This window comes from Anopheles ziemanni, chromosome 2, assembly GCF_943734765.1.
Source record: "Anopheles ziemanni chromosome 2, idAnoZiCoDA_A2_x.2, whole genome shotgun sequence".
In the NCBI taxonomy this organism is placed as follows: Eukaryota; Metazoa; Arthropoda; class Insecta; order Diptera; family Culicidae; genus Anopheles; species Anopheles ziemanni.
In genome coordinates, this window is record NC_080705.1 from 15,700,168 (window position 1) to 15,717,864 (window position 17,697).

Below are 17,697 nucleotides of genomic sequence, written 5' to 3' on the forward strand. Positions count from 1 at the left end.
TGGCTGGTTGATATAACCCTCCTTCGGGGATGGAACATTCTTGCGGCCGTCCGGCGGAAGGTGCGCCTTTAACGACATCATCCCTCACGCGCACGGCAAGGTAGTGGACGGGTGGGGTTTAATATTTTTTTTGTTTTCTCAGAAATCCGTACCAAAACAGAACCACCGAGCGTGTCACGGTTGACATAGGTGATTTTTCTTTTCCATTGGGGGTGCATATGTAGAATGTTATAGTTTCAGCCGAGCGAAATGTGTGATTGTCTTCAATTTATAATACAAAACATCATCATTTTTTTTCGGGATCAACGAGAAAAAACCAGGAACAATCCTGGTTAGTCGAGCTAAATGAGAAATATGGTTTGCGTCGCTACATTTAGCTTGATCGAATCAACATCCTACGGGTTTGGACATATTCATTTGTTTTGTAGCATTAAATCTAAGATTGGCTCTATTTACATTTCGTTAACACTAACGACTATCTTGATAGTTTGGTTGGACTGTGGCATTTACTATTCGACGATTTATGACATGTTTTCGGTATAGTTTTTGTAACTATTAACAACTTCATCAGAACCCTGATAATAGCCCTGATGGATCCTATGAACTGAGTGAAGATGATCTTTCATTTTTAATATGCTGTTCTTTTTACCATTTAACCCTAGTGTACATTTTATGTTTTTAACTTTTTAATTAAGTAACCTTTTTGTAGTAGAAAGCAGTTCAATGCTCACACATTTCACACGTCAAAAATCACCACGATGCGCTCCTGCTGCTTGCTGCTAATGATACCTAGCGGGTCATTAAAATTTAACATATTTTTTGGCCAATTCCCATCCAACGTTCAAAGTTTTTCCGTTCTTTCGTCAACTTTCACTCTCTTTTCTTCTTTAACACAAGCGCGCCGACTGGGGTTGGAATTCGAGTTCGACATTCCGCGCCCTCGCGATGTTTGGCTTTGGTTGTAACCTTGAAACGGGAACCCCACTACTTCCATGCTCCATCGAGAGAGGTACGAAGCAACGTGGATTGCAACGTCATCGCGTAGGGCAGGTGGTGTGGCATCGGGGTGTGGATCGTGTCAGCACCACAACACACCTCACCGGCCACCAACCCGGGACACCCCCCTCACGCGCAATCCGCGGACGTTCGATAGAGCATCGCGACGACAGCAAAGTGTCACCCAAACGGCGGGACAATGCGGTCAATGTCGATGGTGGCAAGTGTGAGCGTGTTGGTTTGTGCCTTTCCTGCCACACAACCTAAACGCAGACGCCGCACGTCCTCTGAATTCGATCTGCCTCACGCGGGTCTGATCTGTTCGCACGGCCGAACTCTCTGCACTCTGTGGCTTTTGACGGATCGAATGAACTCGTTTCTGTCGTACCGATCGTCCGTCGATGACACACTCTGGCCGACTTGACTGACTGGTGGCTGCTGGGGGTCGAGGGTTGATCATGAGCAAGCCAAATCTGCAAAATCCGGTCAAACGCACGGATCAACGGTGATATTCTTTGTTTGGTTTGGCCCCGAATACGGTGGATGGTGTCAATAAATTGGCTCAACTGCGTTCGGCGGGAAGAGGGAAGTAGGAAAAATGAATCATCCATTTAGGAGGAAAATATTTAATATAAATTGATTGAAAAGTGCCTATCTCAGAATCATATATTTCATAATATTTTTTGGAAGTGTTTTTTTTAATATATTCGGCATTGAGTTTTCCAGGTTTTGGAGCATGACCAAGAGTCTCTTTCACCATTCTTCTCTGATGGTCACTTTCAAACTGAATATCCAGAGTAACATAATCTGGCCTGGATTCTATATAGATTCTATATGAAAATTGGGTGAGAATTCCGTTCTGTCTAATCCGAAAAAGTTTTTTTTTGCCGTAAGAACTATTTTTCGGATACCTTAATTATTGTGGATCACGGCATCATCTTGTTGAACATCAAAATTTTCAGGCATTTCCTACCTATTTCATTTGTGCTATGTTTGATCTGAATATATTAGAAGTATATACACTTAAGAAAGCAAACAATTTGTTATAAAAATTATTCTAAAACAAGGATACAACATTGGATCGGAATTTAACGTTTTGTCTGCCCGTTCATTAAGCATATAACCACGCGGTTTGTACGTCCATGGGAAGAGGGGGTGATGCGTCACTTGGTCGGCGGGAGTCTGTGGCTGTCAATTAGAGCAGACACTAAACACGCGGTCCGCCAGAGATTCCATCGTTGCTCCCCGACCGCGACTCACGACGCGGAAAGGCTTAAAAACACGGTAGATTGCGCATCGGAGACCGCGATTGGAGATCACTTGGAGAGTGAGTGACCACGTTCGGGGCAAAACCGCGCGGTACGCCACGCACGCTCCAACTCCGAGTTCATCGGGATGGTGGCGTAAACAACCCGTTTAAGGAGTGTGTGTGTGTGTCAGTCCGCTGCTCCGCCACCATCCAGAACCGGTGTGGGGGATCGGAGATAAGCAACACACAAACCGCTAAAGCGGCTGACCGTATGGCCGCGTGTCGCGGTTTTTTTGACCGTGAGTATGTTGTTGTTATTATTCGACGAAGCCACAGGAGAGAACAGCAGGCAGAAGTAAGGCTTTTCGTGCCTCTCGCGTGCAGCCCCTTTTAAGGTGACGACGTAGTTCAAAGCATACCTATTCTCCACCGTATGCTGTACCGCTTTTACCTATGCTAACTGCGTTGTTAACCCGTCAAGACGTTACATTTCCGTGGTTCCTTCTTCCTCCATTACGCCATGCAAAGAGAAAAGTCTGTTCGGCTTGCGCGCTTGCGTTATTGTTGCTCTGCTCCCCTTTCCGACTCGATGTACTCGATCTCATCGAATCGGCCACAAAAACACTTTACGTGAGCATCCGGTCCTCTCAGGCATTGCTCTTCTAACGGCAACATTCTTAAAAATCGTAGTAAATACACGCACCATTTGACACATCCCCCCCTATTATCATGGTGAAGCATCCTCCTCCTCGTGGCCATCGGAAGCCGTTTGTAACCGGAACGTGACGTTTTCGAGAACCGCGACCGGCTAAACTCGTACCGCGTGTTGGTTGCTCCAATCCGTGCACATCATTTCTTACGTCGTCGTGTGTTGTTGTGTTGGTTGATGTGAAAGGTGCGAAATAATCTTACAATCGAGCCACCAGAACAGCCGGTATGGATCGCCACCAAAGCTCCATTGGAATAGGAATATAAATATTTTTAAAAAATTCCCAAGAGTTTGCAATCATCCTCCGCGGCGCCAAGTACGTCAGGCAGGAGAGCAACTGCGCGTCAAGTGGACCGGTCCTCTAGGAGAGCAGTAGTAATCGCGCAACAACGACTCGCGACCGCATGGTTTTACGTCGTACATCACATCCGTTCATACACCTGCGACACGAAGTGTCGATTACGAATCCGCGCGCGCGGAAGTGTGTGCATGCGAGGTCAAATTTCCACGGCGCACAGTGAGGGCAGATAGACCACCTCCACCATCACCACCACCACCACCAGCAGCATCGGTAGTGAGGCGGCTGCTGGGATTAGTCAGTCGCAGTGCACGTCTTGAACTGGCCGGCACGGAAACGGGCCGAAGTTTTGCACGGGAACAGTATGGGCGATAGCATTCTTAAAATACTCGTCACGCTGCTGTACTCGTGCTGCGGATGGTTGCTGCAAAGTGTAATATGAATGTTTTTTTTTGCTCTTCACGAAAAACTTGCACCATTAGATTTTACTGGTGAAAAATTTTTGGTAAAATTCGCAAAGTAAAAAACCTACCGAACATGTACGGTGTTTAGAGGCTTTTAGTTATTTGTATTTCTTATTCCGTTACGTTCATGCTCCGTTGATTGGCAAAACGAACGGATCGAGTTGACCCAGTGGGAGGCGAAAAATTAACGACCAACGTTATAGTTACCGCACCGCGGGCGCTTATCCTTTGTTTCATCGCTTTCCTCCGCTCTTCCCTTTCAGATAACGACCAAATTTGCCACCATAATGGACTTCAAACAAAACGGATCGCCAACCCCAACGTCGTCGTCGTCGTCACAGCAGCAAACTTCCGCCGTCGGTGGCGGCGGTTACGGTAGTGGGAATCCGGGCACGCGCCTGCAAGCCCTAAAGCAGCAGCAGTTTCCGGCCGGTGGAACGAACGGTGCGCCACCGTTACGCCGGAGGTGCCGCAGCGAAAGTCTTCCAATGGCTCCCCTCCTGTACGGTAGCGGTGTGGTGGAGCAGCAGGGAACCGGTAGTAGTAGTAGTAGTAGTAAAGCGAAAAAGATGCTTCCCCATCACTCGCAGCAGCAGCAGCAGCAGCACCATAAGCATAAGCTGTTCCCCGGTGTCGGCGGTGGCAGTACCGCCCTCCATGATCATCCTGCCTCGGCGACGGCCGCCGGTGGTTTATGCATCGAATCGTTTTCCTTGCAGCAGCAGCAGCAGCAACCTCGTAAAGTACCCACACTGCCACTAGCGAGCCATGAACTACTGCCAACGATCGGATCGAACGCTGCCTCCGGTGCCGGCCTGCTGGTGGCGAAGGAGAATGTCGCGCAGAACCACTTCAATCAGAATTATGGTGCTGCCAACCACGGGGGTGTGAACGCGAAGGACGTGTACATGAGCGAGCTGGATGGGTTCCGGAAGGACCGTCGGAATGGGGGGTACTATGTGCCAAACGAATGGCAGCTGGAGTCACGCTTTGCGCGCAACCTGGAGGCGAACTTTGCCACCCGGGCTACCATTCTCGAGCGCAGCGGAAGAAAGCTGCGCGCCCGCAGCGAATCGGAACCGCAGGAGTTTCTTTACCACAGTGCCCACACCAGCTACGTTAGTGCTGCTACTGCCAGCGGGAGCAGTAGTCTGCTGACCGGACAGCGAACAAGCATGGCGGGACAGCGCGATCGGTTTAATCGAGACGTGAGTATCGATAAAGACAGATTTATTTAAGAAATTATTGCTTATTGTTTCGTTCTTTTGGTTTTTTTTTTGTAGAATACACTTAAAAGAACTCGTGATACAATTTCACCCACACTGGAAGCTGATGAATCTCTCGCGATGATAACCGGCGGAGAGGATGGATTTAGCGATTACGGCAGTTCCTCCTCGCAGGCGACGCTTTCCTCAACCTCGCTATTAGCTGCCACTTGCCAAAAAGACTCACCACCATCGAAAATGGCCAACGCAGCGGAAGACATGGACGTTAGCCACGATCACCATCTGTCGGGCCGCACGACGACCACAACCGCCGCACGCAGCACCAAATCCTCAAAAGCCTTATCCGGTGCGGTCGGCGGCGGACAGCTCCGTTCGACCAAGTTGGCCGTGCGCGCTAACCGGCTCGCATCGAGTCGGTTAAAACCGAAACTAGCTAGTACACTGACCAGTACCGGCATCGTCGGTACACCGGTGCTATCGACCACCTCCGAAGCGCGGCGTAAATCGGCCTCTCCGCAACCGAGTCAAAAGGGAACGACGGCGGCAACCACGACGGCCATCATTGGCGCACTGCATCATCCCAATGGTAGTACCTCACCGACGCCGTCGGGCGTGTCGATCGGTACCAGTGGCGGTGAGTCGGTCCACACGCAAGACCTCGACGCGGAAACGATCGATCAGTCCGATGCCGGCGACGACGATGACGACGATCTGGACGATGAGTGTAATGGGGAGGATGACGATCTGGATGACGAGATCGCCAACTGCGGCGACGAGGTGCTGGACGATTCATTGACCGATTCCGAGGACAACTATCGCTCGTACCTGGCGGCCGCGTACCAGAAGGCAAAATCGCAATCCGGTTCACCGTCACCTTCGCTGGCGGGTGGAAAAGCGACCCCTGTTGCCACTTCCATCGGTGGCATCGTTGGTGGGTACGCCCCGGAGGGACCACTGGCTCCCAGTCTGTTTCCTTACGTTCCGCCTTATCTAACGTTTGCGGAGCACGACGAAAAAGGGCCACCGATGCCACCGTCCATTCATAAGGTGTTGAAGTGGAAGCTTACACTGATCACTCCGATCGTCGTGCGCAAGGTGCTTATCAACAGTGGGTTCCGTTTGCTAAAGAGTAAGTAGAAATTCAGTCATGCAATTTCGTACTATTTCGTTTGATGATTATTACACACAATCTCGACCTTTCCGACTTTCAGAAACAAACGATTGGGTCGGCATTTGGGGAAAGCACATGAAAAGCACCTGCTTCAAGACGCTACGGCCGTATCAAAAGTTCAACCACCTGCCAGGCAGCTTCCAAATCGGCCGGAAGGATCGCGTGTGGCGCAATCTGCAAACGCAGATGAACCGCCACGGCAAGAAAGAGTTCGGTTTCATGCCCCGTACCTACATCATCCCGCAGGACCTGAAGATGCTGCGCCAGCTGTGGCCCCGTTACAATCAGCGCAACTGCAAGTGGATCATCAAACCGCCGGCGTCAGCCCGTGGCACCGGCATCAAGGTGGTTAACCGGTGGTCTCAGATCCCCAAGCGGAAGCCACTGATCGTGCAGCGGTACATCGAGCGGCCGCTGCTGATCAATGGCAGCAAGTTCGACCTGCGCCTGTACGTACTCGTGACATCGATGAACCCGCTGCGGGTGTACATGCACACGGACGGGTTGGCCCGGTTCGCTTCGGTGAAGTACAGCGAAAAGTCGGAGACCCTCAACGATCGGTACATGCATTTAACGAACTACAGTATTAACAAGCTGTCAAACAACTACAGCCAGAACGAGGATGCGGACGCGTGCCAGGGCCACAAGTGGACCGTCAAGTCGCTCTGGTCGTACTTCACCGAGCAGGGCATCAACGTCGATCGGCTGTGGAGCGCTCTGCGCAATCTAGTCCTTCGCACGGTCCTGGCCGGCGAGGGTCCCATCCACGCTATGTCGAAGGTGAACGTCGGCAGCAAGTACAACTGCTACGAGCTGTTTGGCATTGACGTGCTGCTCGACTCGGAGCTCGTCCCGTGGTTACTTGAGGTAAACATTTCACCCTCCCTTCATTCGGCCTCGTCGCTGGATCTGCGTGTCAAGGGACCATTGGTCAAGGCGTTGCTAAATACGGTCATGTATCAGGTAAGCTCTTAATTTTGTTCTTGTTGTTGTGATAAATAGTATGACTTAAGCCATTGTCCTTTGCAGATTCCTCCCAGAATACCAATGGCGGAGCAGAAAGAAATACTAAGAGAGCAGGGTCTCGAGGGGCCGCTTTGCTTCGATAAGCGCATCTACACTACCGGCCTTTCGAAGGTGGAACGACTGAAACACACACAATTCATCCAAAAAGACATGGCACGGGAAGATGTAAGACTCGAATCTGCCAAAGAGTTTACGGAAGGGGTTAAAAAATTATGTTTTTCATCCCACCCTCACACCTTTCCAGTATCTCAGCACCATTCTGGAGGAACTGACGCCCGATGACGTGCGCTGTTTACTGCTAACCGAGGACGAACTTTCTCGTAGTGCCCCACTGGAAAGGATTTTGCCCGCTCCCAATAGCCACCGGTACATCGGCTATACCGAACATCCACGGTACTACAACCGGCTGCTGGATGCATGGGAGCACCGTTTCAGTCACAACCGCTCGGAAGGAATCGCACTGCTACGCTCCCTTTGTGAGCGTAAGGTGCACCTACAGGTCCCTCCCAGTACGCTGAAAAAGGTAAATATCGTGAGGATAAATTGTCCTAATGAAAGCTTCATGCTCCTCCCACCCCTCGCAAGAAAGTATCTGAATGGGAAAGTAGATGAAAATCATAATTAAAATTTCCGTTCCAAAATATCCAATCTGGCATCACATAATTCAGATACCATCTTGAGGTTGTACAAACATACAAATCTATAGTTATATCAGTACATACACACATCCAAACAATGTCCACAAAACGCACCACACCACATGATAGCTGCGGTTCGATTGCGCTCCAAGTATCCGTTTGAAGTTGTACGATCAAACTTGTGTAACACACAAATAAAAGCACAAACAACATTAACCAGCTCATTATCTGCAACTAGAAGCAGCACAAGCACTGAAAACTCCGGCACTTGTGACATTCACTAACACGCGCCACAGTTTCCCATGTATAGCGTTTTTTTTTCTTTTGGTCGCTAAGCAGTATCCTCTAATTGCTAGAAAGCGACCATTTAAACACTACAGTTCATAGCTGGGGTGAAATAAACTATCATACATTCGATTCGATTACTCCTGTTCATTTTGTACAGAAACAGATTTTTCAATATACAGTTCAGTTCCTCTTTTTCCCTTCTATCTCACTTTCTTGCTCTATTTATGATCTTTGTTCCTAGACTTTCGGATTTTCTTGCTATCTTTTATCTCCTATAATTACTTCACATTTAATATTACTGTTTCGATACTGTTTATCTTGTTACTCTTAAATCTTCACGGGCATCGTATGTACATACCGCAAACAACAGAAGACACACGACAAAACAACTACTTACCTGCTATTACAACGCCTACTCATTCCGCACTCTACTACCTTAAACAGACACCACACACAACCGTTTGGTTTGGAAATCTACAACAAAATTAATTACTCAACCGCTTTACTAAACTTTTCTCTTTCTCTAATCATAATTCTTTCGGTTTCTCGGGGTCTCTCTTCGCTTCATTCTCGTACACGCGGTGGTGTTCTTATGTGCGAGAATATACCCCATGCCGCATTAAAACACTCCTTGGGTGTGTGACGTGTACCACTCCTCCACCACCTACCGTTCCTAACCGTAAACTGGCCCGTTTCCGAACGGTCACCAAACCAAACGATTTGGAATTCAATACTTGACTAAACCCCCACAAACCTTTGCCGGGAAATAATGTTTACTGAACACGTTTGAATCCGCGATTCCGATCGACCGTCGAATCCTCCTCCCATGCAAAATTATGAACACACAGGACATTTGGTCAGCGTTCCGAGCTGCGTACTGGCGTTGTCGAACGATACAGGGTCGTAAGTGTGACACCAACTTTTTCTGCGTTAGTTTTGACTTTTTCGTTCGTTGGCATTTTGGGTTTTTTTAAGAAAGCGTTCGGTTGATTCGATTATGTACAAATTTTCCTCTTTTCTTTTTCATTTCTTTTGATATTTTATACGGTTTTTGTACAATTCAACGTACGATACGAAAAAGGTTCTCGGTTTAATAATCTGTTTGTTTAATGGCAGGAGATAATTTTTTAATTTTTTCTATCACTTTAATTTAATTTTTTTTTTTCATTTTAAGTTGATTGAATTTTAATTATGGTTTGGTTTATTTAAAAAAATGGATAAGTTTTTTCTACACCCATTCTTTTTTAAATCTCCCATCATACGAGGGAATATTAGTACAATGTTTAATCTATTTTTCGATTGAAATCGGACCTGCTTTAATTATACTTAGACACCCGACTTGTAACCGTAACCGACATGCTTTTATGTTTGGAGTTGCTCAGTTCATAGGGTTGGTAATGTTTTAAAGTGTTCTAAACCTTGCCGTATCGATAGAAATTCATAGGTACGAAATTAAATTTTGTACGGGATTTTTCTTAGAGAAGTATGTCGTTCAATTAGGTTTTACAAAATTATGCTAGAAGATTTTTAAAAGCAGCAGTAATTACACTTGCAACAGCAACATAGTAAATCTCGTTCGTTTGGTTCCTTAATGCTAGTTTAACGATTTTCAAGTTAAGTAGAACAATTTCTTGAACATGATAGGCATTTCTTACTACATTAAAATAGATTTAAGTATTCATTATCCTTGTTTTTCCCCATTTGTAAAGACAATTATCCAACCCAACACTGGACATTAGTCGTTCACGAACTTCACTTCCAAATGAGTCCCATGTGCGATCCGTTTGATAAGCTATATTTCTTCTTTTCTTTCACAACGCTTCTTTAAAATCCACCTTCTTAGGCAATTGAAGATATCATCGAAACGATCAATAATGGTGGTAATAATATTTGGGGTGTCGCCTATTACTAGCATTGTTGCCAACCACAGAACTCCCTGCTTCCTATTCTCTTTCCTTCACCAACCACCCTACCCAGCAGCCAGCAAGCGGTGAAAGCACCGTGCCTATAAGACCTACTCCTTGTGAAGTCATTGTGTCCAAAATACAAACGCTTCTCTCCTGTCCACAATTCCCTGAGAGTCCTTCAATCAATTTCTTCCTCGCCAAACAATCTCCCAAAAGGTAATCTTTGTCTTGTAGTTTCAAGTAAGCACAATTAATAATTTCTTCAAACAAATGGTGGATTAAATCCGTCCCGAATTGTGACCGTAGTGTTTATTTCATTTCTTAAATTGTTTTATGTTTGATGTTACATTTTCTTCGTTCTCTGGTTATCGTTCGAAAACGTTCAAAAATGTTAACGGTGTTCACAAATAGTGCATCAATCCTAGCGTAATAGACGAATAAACGAATCTACAAACCTCTTTTTCCGTAGCCAATAGCCATAGGTTGATAGCTATAGGCCCCCCCAATAGTATATCTCTGTTCCAAATCCGTAGTGGGTGTTGCGGTGATAAATAATCTTTCCTCCTTTCTATCTTATTCTTCTACTCGGAGTTACAAAACATGCTTTCTCAAATACAATCCCCAAATCGTAGTTGAAATGATGAAAAGTAACTTTCTACTAGCTCGTTCCGTAAATTCTCCTAGTAGCTGCTGAAGTGTCTATACATTGTTCTCGCTCATTGATTCTTCTATCTTTCTTCCAGCTTATTAGCATTCTTCAACAAATTATCACTTCATCCTTATCATCTTCATTCCAACAAGGCATCTATTGATCATCAACTTCATCCGTTTTAAAGTTGTGTCTCTATTCTGAGTGGTGGTGTTGCTAGTGGAAAACATTTAGTGCCTCACCCTCGCATTCTCTCTATTACCCACGCCTAAATCTAAATTATTAGAGAACTTGTAATCATCCATTAAATGATATACATGTATAAGTAAAGCCTTCTAATGCCAATTGTCTCGTCGTTGTGTGTAATTTTATGCCATTTAAAGCCGTTGCTAACTGTCAGCCCCCAACTAACCGCAACCCGTTCCGTTCCCTAGGAGGGACCACCCCATCCCTGGACGATCGTTAACGACTGGCTCACTAAACGTTGTTTATTGTTTTTACCTTTGTTTTTTGCCTCTTTACGCGCACAACCGCAGGACTGCAACAATAAGCCGGGGACGGAAAGTACAAACAGCGAAAACGGTTCGCAGGACAGCGGCATCCACACGGACCAGCAAACGAGCCTGTCCGAGATGCCGTCCCAGGAGTCGTCCTCCGTCTACCAGTCGCAGGAGTCGATCGATCAGCTACCGGAGGACACTCCCCGTCGCAAGGTGGCCAGCCACACAGACACAGCGACAAATGACGACAACGACATCCTCGTGGTCACCCCGCAGCCCATTGTTATTCGTGCCATTTATCCACCGGGCAGCGACAACCTACTCACGACGCAAACGATCGAGGTTCCGGTACCGGTGCTGCATGGCGCCGATACGGACGTGCCGCCGCTGCCCGCCGCCAGTGAACCAATGGTGACGGCCACAGTCGACGATGTCACGTCGCAAACGCCACGCTTGAGTTCGACGACGGACGATGGGGACAGCATTCGACTGGGGGACAAAATTAAACTTATCCTTGACGACGCGCTGCTGTTAAAGCAGCAAGAATGTGGGGGTGGTGATACGGAGAACACAATTATTGTGCAGGAGTAAAAGAAATACAAAGATGCTCTCAAGTACTTTAAAGTGTGTGGAGCAGCACGTTCGTAGAATCAGCGCGCGATATTTCCCTCGGCTGGGAAACTCTATTTGTTAATATTTTCTTCGCCTTCTTTTCTACTATGCTTTGTAAATGTATGGTTAGCTTCAATTGTCTCTTTACTGCCCCGGCTCCATATCACTTACACCGCGCAAATTTACGTACTGTTAATCGGTTTTTCTGCTACTTCTGATCAAAGCCACCATAGTTTATTCTTTTCTTTACTCGTATCTTATCATAGCAAACTCCATCGAGCACCTTCGTTGGGAGTTGCTAAAATTAAGTCCATAAACAGCCGTACTTTATCCTTCTCTCAATATCGAAACGAAACGTGTGCCGATTTGAGATCCCCGATTAGGATGAGATTTTTTTTCTGTGGGTTTGTTAGGTTAAGTAAATAAAAAACATTGTGAAAACCAGCGACACTGCAAAATGTGTCCAATCGAAGTAAGGATCCGCGATCGTATAGGTCTTGCGAAAGAGGGTGATCATTTCTATAGTTACTAAGAGTGGCATTCACGTACTGGCCAGATTCGTACACACACAAACACGCCCACACTTAACGGACGATAGTTTTGGTTTTTCTTCTACAACGACATTTTGTTTTCTATATAGCGATCATCGTGTGGTAGCATGGAGTTGGCAAATAATTGTTCGTTAACAAAAAAAAAAAAAGGAAAGTAGTGAAGAACTATGGAAAACAAACAAAACAATGCGAACATAAACTGTGGATTTATGTTACAAAAACAAAGCAACTGAAGAAAGCAAACACAAACATATTGAAAAAAATAGATTCTTTTTTTTATTAATCCGAAAAAGAACATCAAAAAAATTGTTTTTCGTTCAGCCGGAAAACGTCTTGAGAGTATGGCACAGGCATTTATGTTGGTAAGCATGGTAACGTTGTTGAAGAAGAATAAATTACAAAAATGAGGTAAGGTATCTTAAAATATACTAAACCTGCATTTGTTTGCCATGGTCTAGCTAGCGGATATTTTCTTTGTTGCCAGCTAGAACAGCAAGGACATTACCCGTTTGCTCCACTTTTGCAGCTGAAAGAAGCGCCGTTTCCATCATTTTCGACCGTCGATTCCGCATCCGGCACTCGTCGGCACACTTGGCCGTAATGACATTGCGGATCAGACACTCATCTACGTTGCACATCTTCGTCACGATCTCGATTACGTCCGCCACCATATTTGCCTCCAGCCGATCCTTGATTGGTTTTTCCGTATTACTGCGCAACGCAGGCGATGGTCGTCCGCTAAGCGAGTGCGTTGCCAACTTTTCCCGGCCGAACACTTCCATCAGCAGCTTCCGTGTGGCACTTTTGTAGTTCGACCAGTTGATCATCTGCAGCGCTTCCTGCTTGATGCGTGTACCTTGCGCACCGATCGACACCATTCCTTTTTGCCCCTTCGGAGAGTCGGAAGAGTCCGTAGTCGCCGGTGGTAATAGACTCTGGTCGTCGCCTGATGTATCATCCCATTCACTCTTTAGCTCATCAATCGTTTGGGAATTTTCGGTCGGTGGAAACTTTTGCGGGACTGCGGGTAACGATGACGCATCGTCGTTGTGGTTGTTAATTTTTCCGCTGTCCGACGATGATGTTTCCGTGGATACCAGTACGACGTAACCGTTGCGCTCATCGTTGCCCTCCGGTATGGTATTTCCATTCTTCTTGCGTACGTCCCCCGGGGGCATCCAGTTGTGGTCACCATTAGCATCCGTCAGGACCATCGAAGTGTCAATAAACCCATCACTATGTATATCCTGCGCCATGGGGCAACGGTCAATCAGCTCTACTTCTTCCACATATCCCGGCGTGTTATCCTCCCCAGTGTGCCGGTTTTCTTTCTCCGAGATCTTCTCTTCGATTCCCCTTAACAGAGTCTCCTGTCCGATCAGCTTCTCGTGTAGATCGAGCAGCAGCTTCCGGTCGTATTCACGCTCCATCCGTGAAGTTTTCTGCTCCGCCATCACACTTTCCAGGTACGATAGAATTTTATCCAGCTGCACCTCCGTGCCACTCCCCGCGATGCCCAAACCGACCGTTTGCGTTTGCTGATCGAACGTCATCGGAAGAACGTGATGCGAGGGCGCCATTCGATCGCTTCGTGGAGTGATCAGTCGTTCCGCGGGCGTTACCGACCTAGTGTCCGTTCCGACGGCAGTCCTCTCGATCGAACTCGGAGATATAGAAACGCGATCCGCCACGCTGGATGAAGAATCGGTGCGAAACCTCTTGATGGCTGGAAGCTAGCAAACAACAGTGGACAAATAAAATGTGTTAGGTCGGGACCGTAAAATATGCAACATTCATTTACTTACCGTTTCCTGCCTTTCCACGTGCGATTGCATCGCAACACTTTGTTTTCGTTCCGGAAACTGCGCTACCCGATCCATTTCGTTGGGTTGTTTCGTGCTATAATGCTGTTTTTGGGTCTGATCCTGATCAACGCCAAAGTTCGGTACTCTTACTGCTTGTTGCATTTTCGGGATTGCTTTTGTGGTATGCGCAGTCATATTTCGTAGCTGCCGCAGTTCTGTGTCGATGAATTTCTTGTCCTCTAAAATGAATAAAAGGATTAAAAAAAAAATATTTTAAAGAAAACTCGATACCTACACACAGACCGTTTACTCACCGGAAACCATAACGATCGTGGCGGGCAGCTCACGTTCCCCACATTGGACGTGGATGAATTTTCCCGTGTAATAATTTGAATCATTCGGCGTATCATGGCCACGGTTGCCATCATCCGGCACACGTTCGACAATCTGCGTCGACGGAATCACGGTGTAGATGTTCCGCTTTCCGTTAGGCCGCACCCACTCGATTAGCGCCCACAGCGTTGTGGCTGCCCGTGGCAATCTTGTCGTTGGAACGCCGGCGTTCGATTTTACCGGAACCTGTTGGCGCGTGTTGTAACGAGTCCGCTCCATTGCAGCTCCATCCGGCTGACTCGTGGATGTCATGCTGTCACAGCCATTATCACTACCGTTCATACTCTGCGAGGAGGTTCGATTCCTTTGCAGGGACACCCCGGCAGGGCAGGTTGACGCGGTGTTCGGTGGTGCGTTTGAATATGACACGGTTCGCATTCCGTTCCCGAAAGAAAGCGTATTGTTCGTTGCTGCACTAGCAGAACTTGCTTCCATCGTCTGTGTCAATTGCATTTCCTCCATTGCAGTCCAGTGGATGATCGACACTTCTGCTCTACCGAATAAGAATCACACCGTAATCTCACAACTCGAGCGATCGTCACAAACCCGGTTATCCCGGCACGTATCAAAATAAGACTGTTTTCCTTTCCCAATCCCTCAGTGCTTTTCTAATGTGTTTCCCGCAAACAATTAACGCACACTACTAGGCCGACCACCCGGCCGGCCGACCGTGTATGTGCGCTTGCATGCACGTGAAGGGGGAAAATCAAATGCGATCGTACCTTACGCTTACCTGCATTCTTCCCTATATTGTTTCCCCTACTGGACAAACGTTTCCTAGAAGTCCTTGCGCCTTAACGAATCCACCACAAACACACACAATCAGCGCATCTCTATGGTGGGATTTATTTTAACGGTGAGTTTCCTGTAAGAATTCATCCCTGCAAAATGCCTGCAGGGATCAGGGAAATAGAAGTAAAAAAATAAAAATAATTTCTCCAGGTATACCCGAGTATCGAGCGTGCGAAAAGTTACCCTAATTTTGGGGTAGGTAATGATTTATTACCTTATAGGACAGTAGGAAAAGGAAAAGGTGTTTTGGGCTAACGGTGTGGTCTATGTTTAACGGGAACGCCTGGAATCCAATGTGCAAATATCTTTAAAATGTATGTAATAAGGTATCTTATTGTACATAAATTCCAACGAATTTGAAACATAGACCATAGATGGGTAAGGTTTTTTAAACGTAATTGGCGCCATATAACTTACGTACGCAAAATGTATGTGTTGTTATGGCTTGTTTAGGAAATAAAATCATTTGTTGATAATTTAGGAGTTTTTATTTAGGTATGCGACAAATATTGCAGTAAATGCAGTACACGCGAAGTATGTAATCCTCGGACATATAAATTTTAAACTTATCATGATGGTGTGCTTGCATGTCCATCGAGAGGAAACACTTTGGGAGAATAAAAGAACTTTTTCAGTTTAAGCCAAATTCCTTTAGAACTTGCCAAAGGAAAGCAAAGATCGTTTTCTCTATTCCTTTTTTTGTACATTTAATATTGGTTAAACCATTGGTTAAAGTGTGGAATTGGTTACCCAGTGGGCAAGTGTAAAGTATACTCTCTTACTCTATTATTTACAGCTAGACCTTCAGCATCTAAAATGACTCCGATCGTCCCACTGGCACATCTAATATCATTTACTGTACTTGGTAACCACTTCTTTGAGTAGCTCCTGTTGGGAGGCACTCAAATCTGACCGTTGGCATAGTTCATCCCGAGTTGCTAACAACGATTCGATATCCTTTGCCTGGCAGGACACCACGAGGGATTGAAGTAGGAATACGAGATCAGGTGGAAGTGTCGCCTGCTGTCCGTAACCAGATTCTCCCACACTAGTCTGTGTTGCGCGCTGCTGGCCAACGTCGCCGATCGTTGAGTATCGTTCGATGAATTTATGATCGTATCGTACCGATGGTGGAAGCTGTAATAGACACAGCAACAACAACCGTGACACCTCGATCCGGTTCACCACATCCTGGTAGAGTGTTCCACACTTTCGCTCTGCGACATCATCATAAATTTCCGACAGCTTCTCGAACGCTCCGACGTAATCCTTCGCGGTCAAACTATCCTCGGCTGACTGTTCTAGATCCCAGATGCGATGGCAGGGAGAGCTGAAATCACTCGTAAGTTCCACGTTCGGGTAAATCTCCTTCAGCTCCCGAATGATTGCTGCCCCGATAACGGATTTATCCGGCAGTCGGGATAGGGCCTGTGTATAGCACCGGAAGGCACCTTCGTGGTACTCTGGGGAAATGGTTTGGGTTTCCATACGCGCTTGCTTATCGTGTGCCGTACGGAAGAGACGTGCCGCACGGAGCAGAGCATCGACCTCGCCGGAATCGTTGCCGATCAGCTTCTCGCATTTACTCTGTCCGATGTAGCAAAGGGCAGCATATTCCGGTTGAAACGCTTCGTTGAAGCTGTTGGCCAACGAAGCAAATTCCTCCGTTACCTCCGCTACGCTCGGTCCGAATCGTCTACAAAGAGTTTGGGTTGATTGGAAAAAAGATTTGTTTATGCTTCATCCACTATACTCACTTGATTAAAACGCGCTGTATCTTCTTTAGCTTATTGCATGTTGTCTTATACTGGTGAATTAGCTCAGAGCTGGACATTTTTCTGCTCCAAAAAATGTCGATTGACCTGGAAAAAGGCTCTTGACTCAGCCGGAGTGGGCCACTTTTGATTATTTGTGCACTTCTTCTTCTTCTTTCGATATGCGAGTCGGGGTATATCCTCCTACGCTAAGTCGAACAATTTGTTCCCTTACACGTAATCAGAGGCGTACCAACTCTGTCCGAACTCCTATGAAGGGGCTCGTCCTTTAGGACCGGCTATAATAGCCATATGTCCACCCGCCGTCCACGGGAGGGATAATTCCTTCCGTTGTCAGGACACAAGAACTCGTGGTCCGCTTGATTGTCTCAAACGGCACGAGATGTGCGGCAGCTAGGATTTGTCTGACCTGAGCTCCAGCTCGGCGTCACCACGCGGTCGTGCCGTAACCTTACTTTTCCGCTAACCCTTTCAGGAAACTTATGCACTGCTAACATCCGCTCTGATGCACTACCGAACTAGAACTGGATTATTTGTGCACCACTGGAATGATATGATGTAAACAAACGACTGTCAGCTGAAGAACATACAAAACAGCGAGACCAGAACGTGCTGGTTTCTACGAAAGTGTTTTGTTCTCGTGCGAAA

At 46.7% G+C, this 17,697-nt stretch overlaps 3 protein-coding genes across 3 annotated transcripts; 1 reads left to right on the top strand and 2 right to left on the bottom strand.

Annotated features, from left to right (window-relative positions):
• The first annotated feature begins 3,616 nt into the window (after positions 1–3,616).
• On the top strand, positions 3,617–11,990 carry LOC131282464 (uncharacterized). The gene is made up of 7 exons (XM_058311938.1): positions 3,617–3,685; positions 3,980–4,924; positions 5,000–6,071; positions 6,154–7,076; positions 7,143–7,304; positions 7,384–7,662; positions 11,158–11,990. Exons 1-7 carry the CDS (start codon positions 3,617–3,619, stop codon positions 11,710–11,712), a joined length of 4,005 nt encoding a protein of 1,334 aa, XP_058167921.1. The 3' UTR covers positions 11,713–11,990.
• Positions 11,991–12,651: 661 nt separating this feature from the next.
• On the bottom strand, positions 12,652–14,764 carry LOC131293032 (uncharacterized). The gene is made up of 3 exons (XM_058321111.1): positions 14,404–14,764; positions 14,090–14,328; positions 12,652–14,017 (listed from the first exon to the last, which is right to left on the bottom strand). Exons 1-3 carry the CDS (start codon positions 14,762–14,764, stop codon positions 12,743–12,745), a joined length of 1,875 nt encoding a protein of 624 aa, XP_058177094.1. The 3' UTR covers positions 12,652–12,742.
• Positions 14,765–15,980: 1,216 nt separating this feature from the next.
• On the bottom strand, positions 15,981–17,179 carry LOC131281005 (40-kDa huntingtin-associated protein). The gene is made up of 2 exons (XM_058310258.1): positions 17,032–17,179; positions 15,981–16,970 (listed from the first exon to the last, which is right to left on the bottom strand). The coding sequence occupies exons 1-2, from the start codon at positions 17,106–17,108 to the stop codon at positions 16,124–16,126; spliced, it is 924 nt and encodes a 307-aa protein (XP_058166241.1). The 5' UTR covers positions 17,109–17,179; the 3' UTR covers positions 15,981–16,123.
• Between the last annotated feature and the right edge of the window lie 518 nt (positions 17,180–17,697).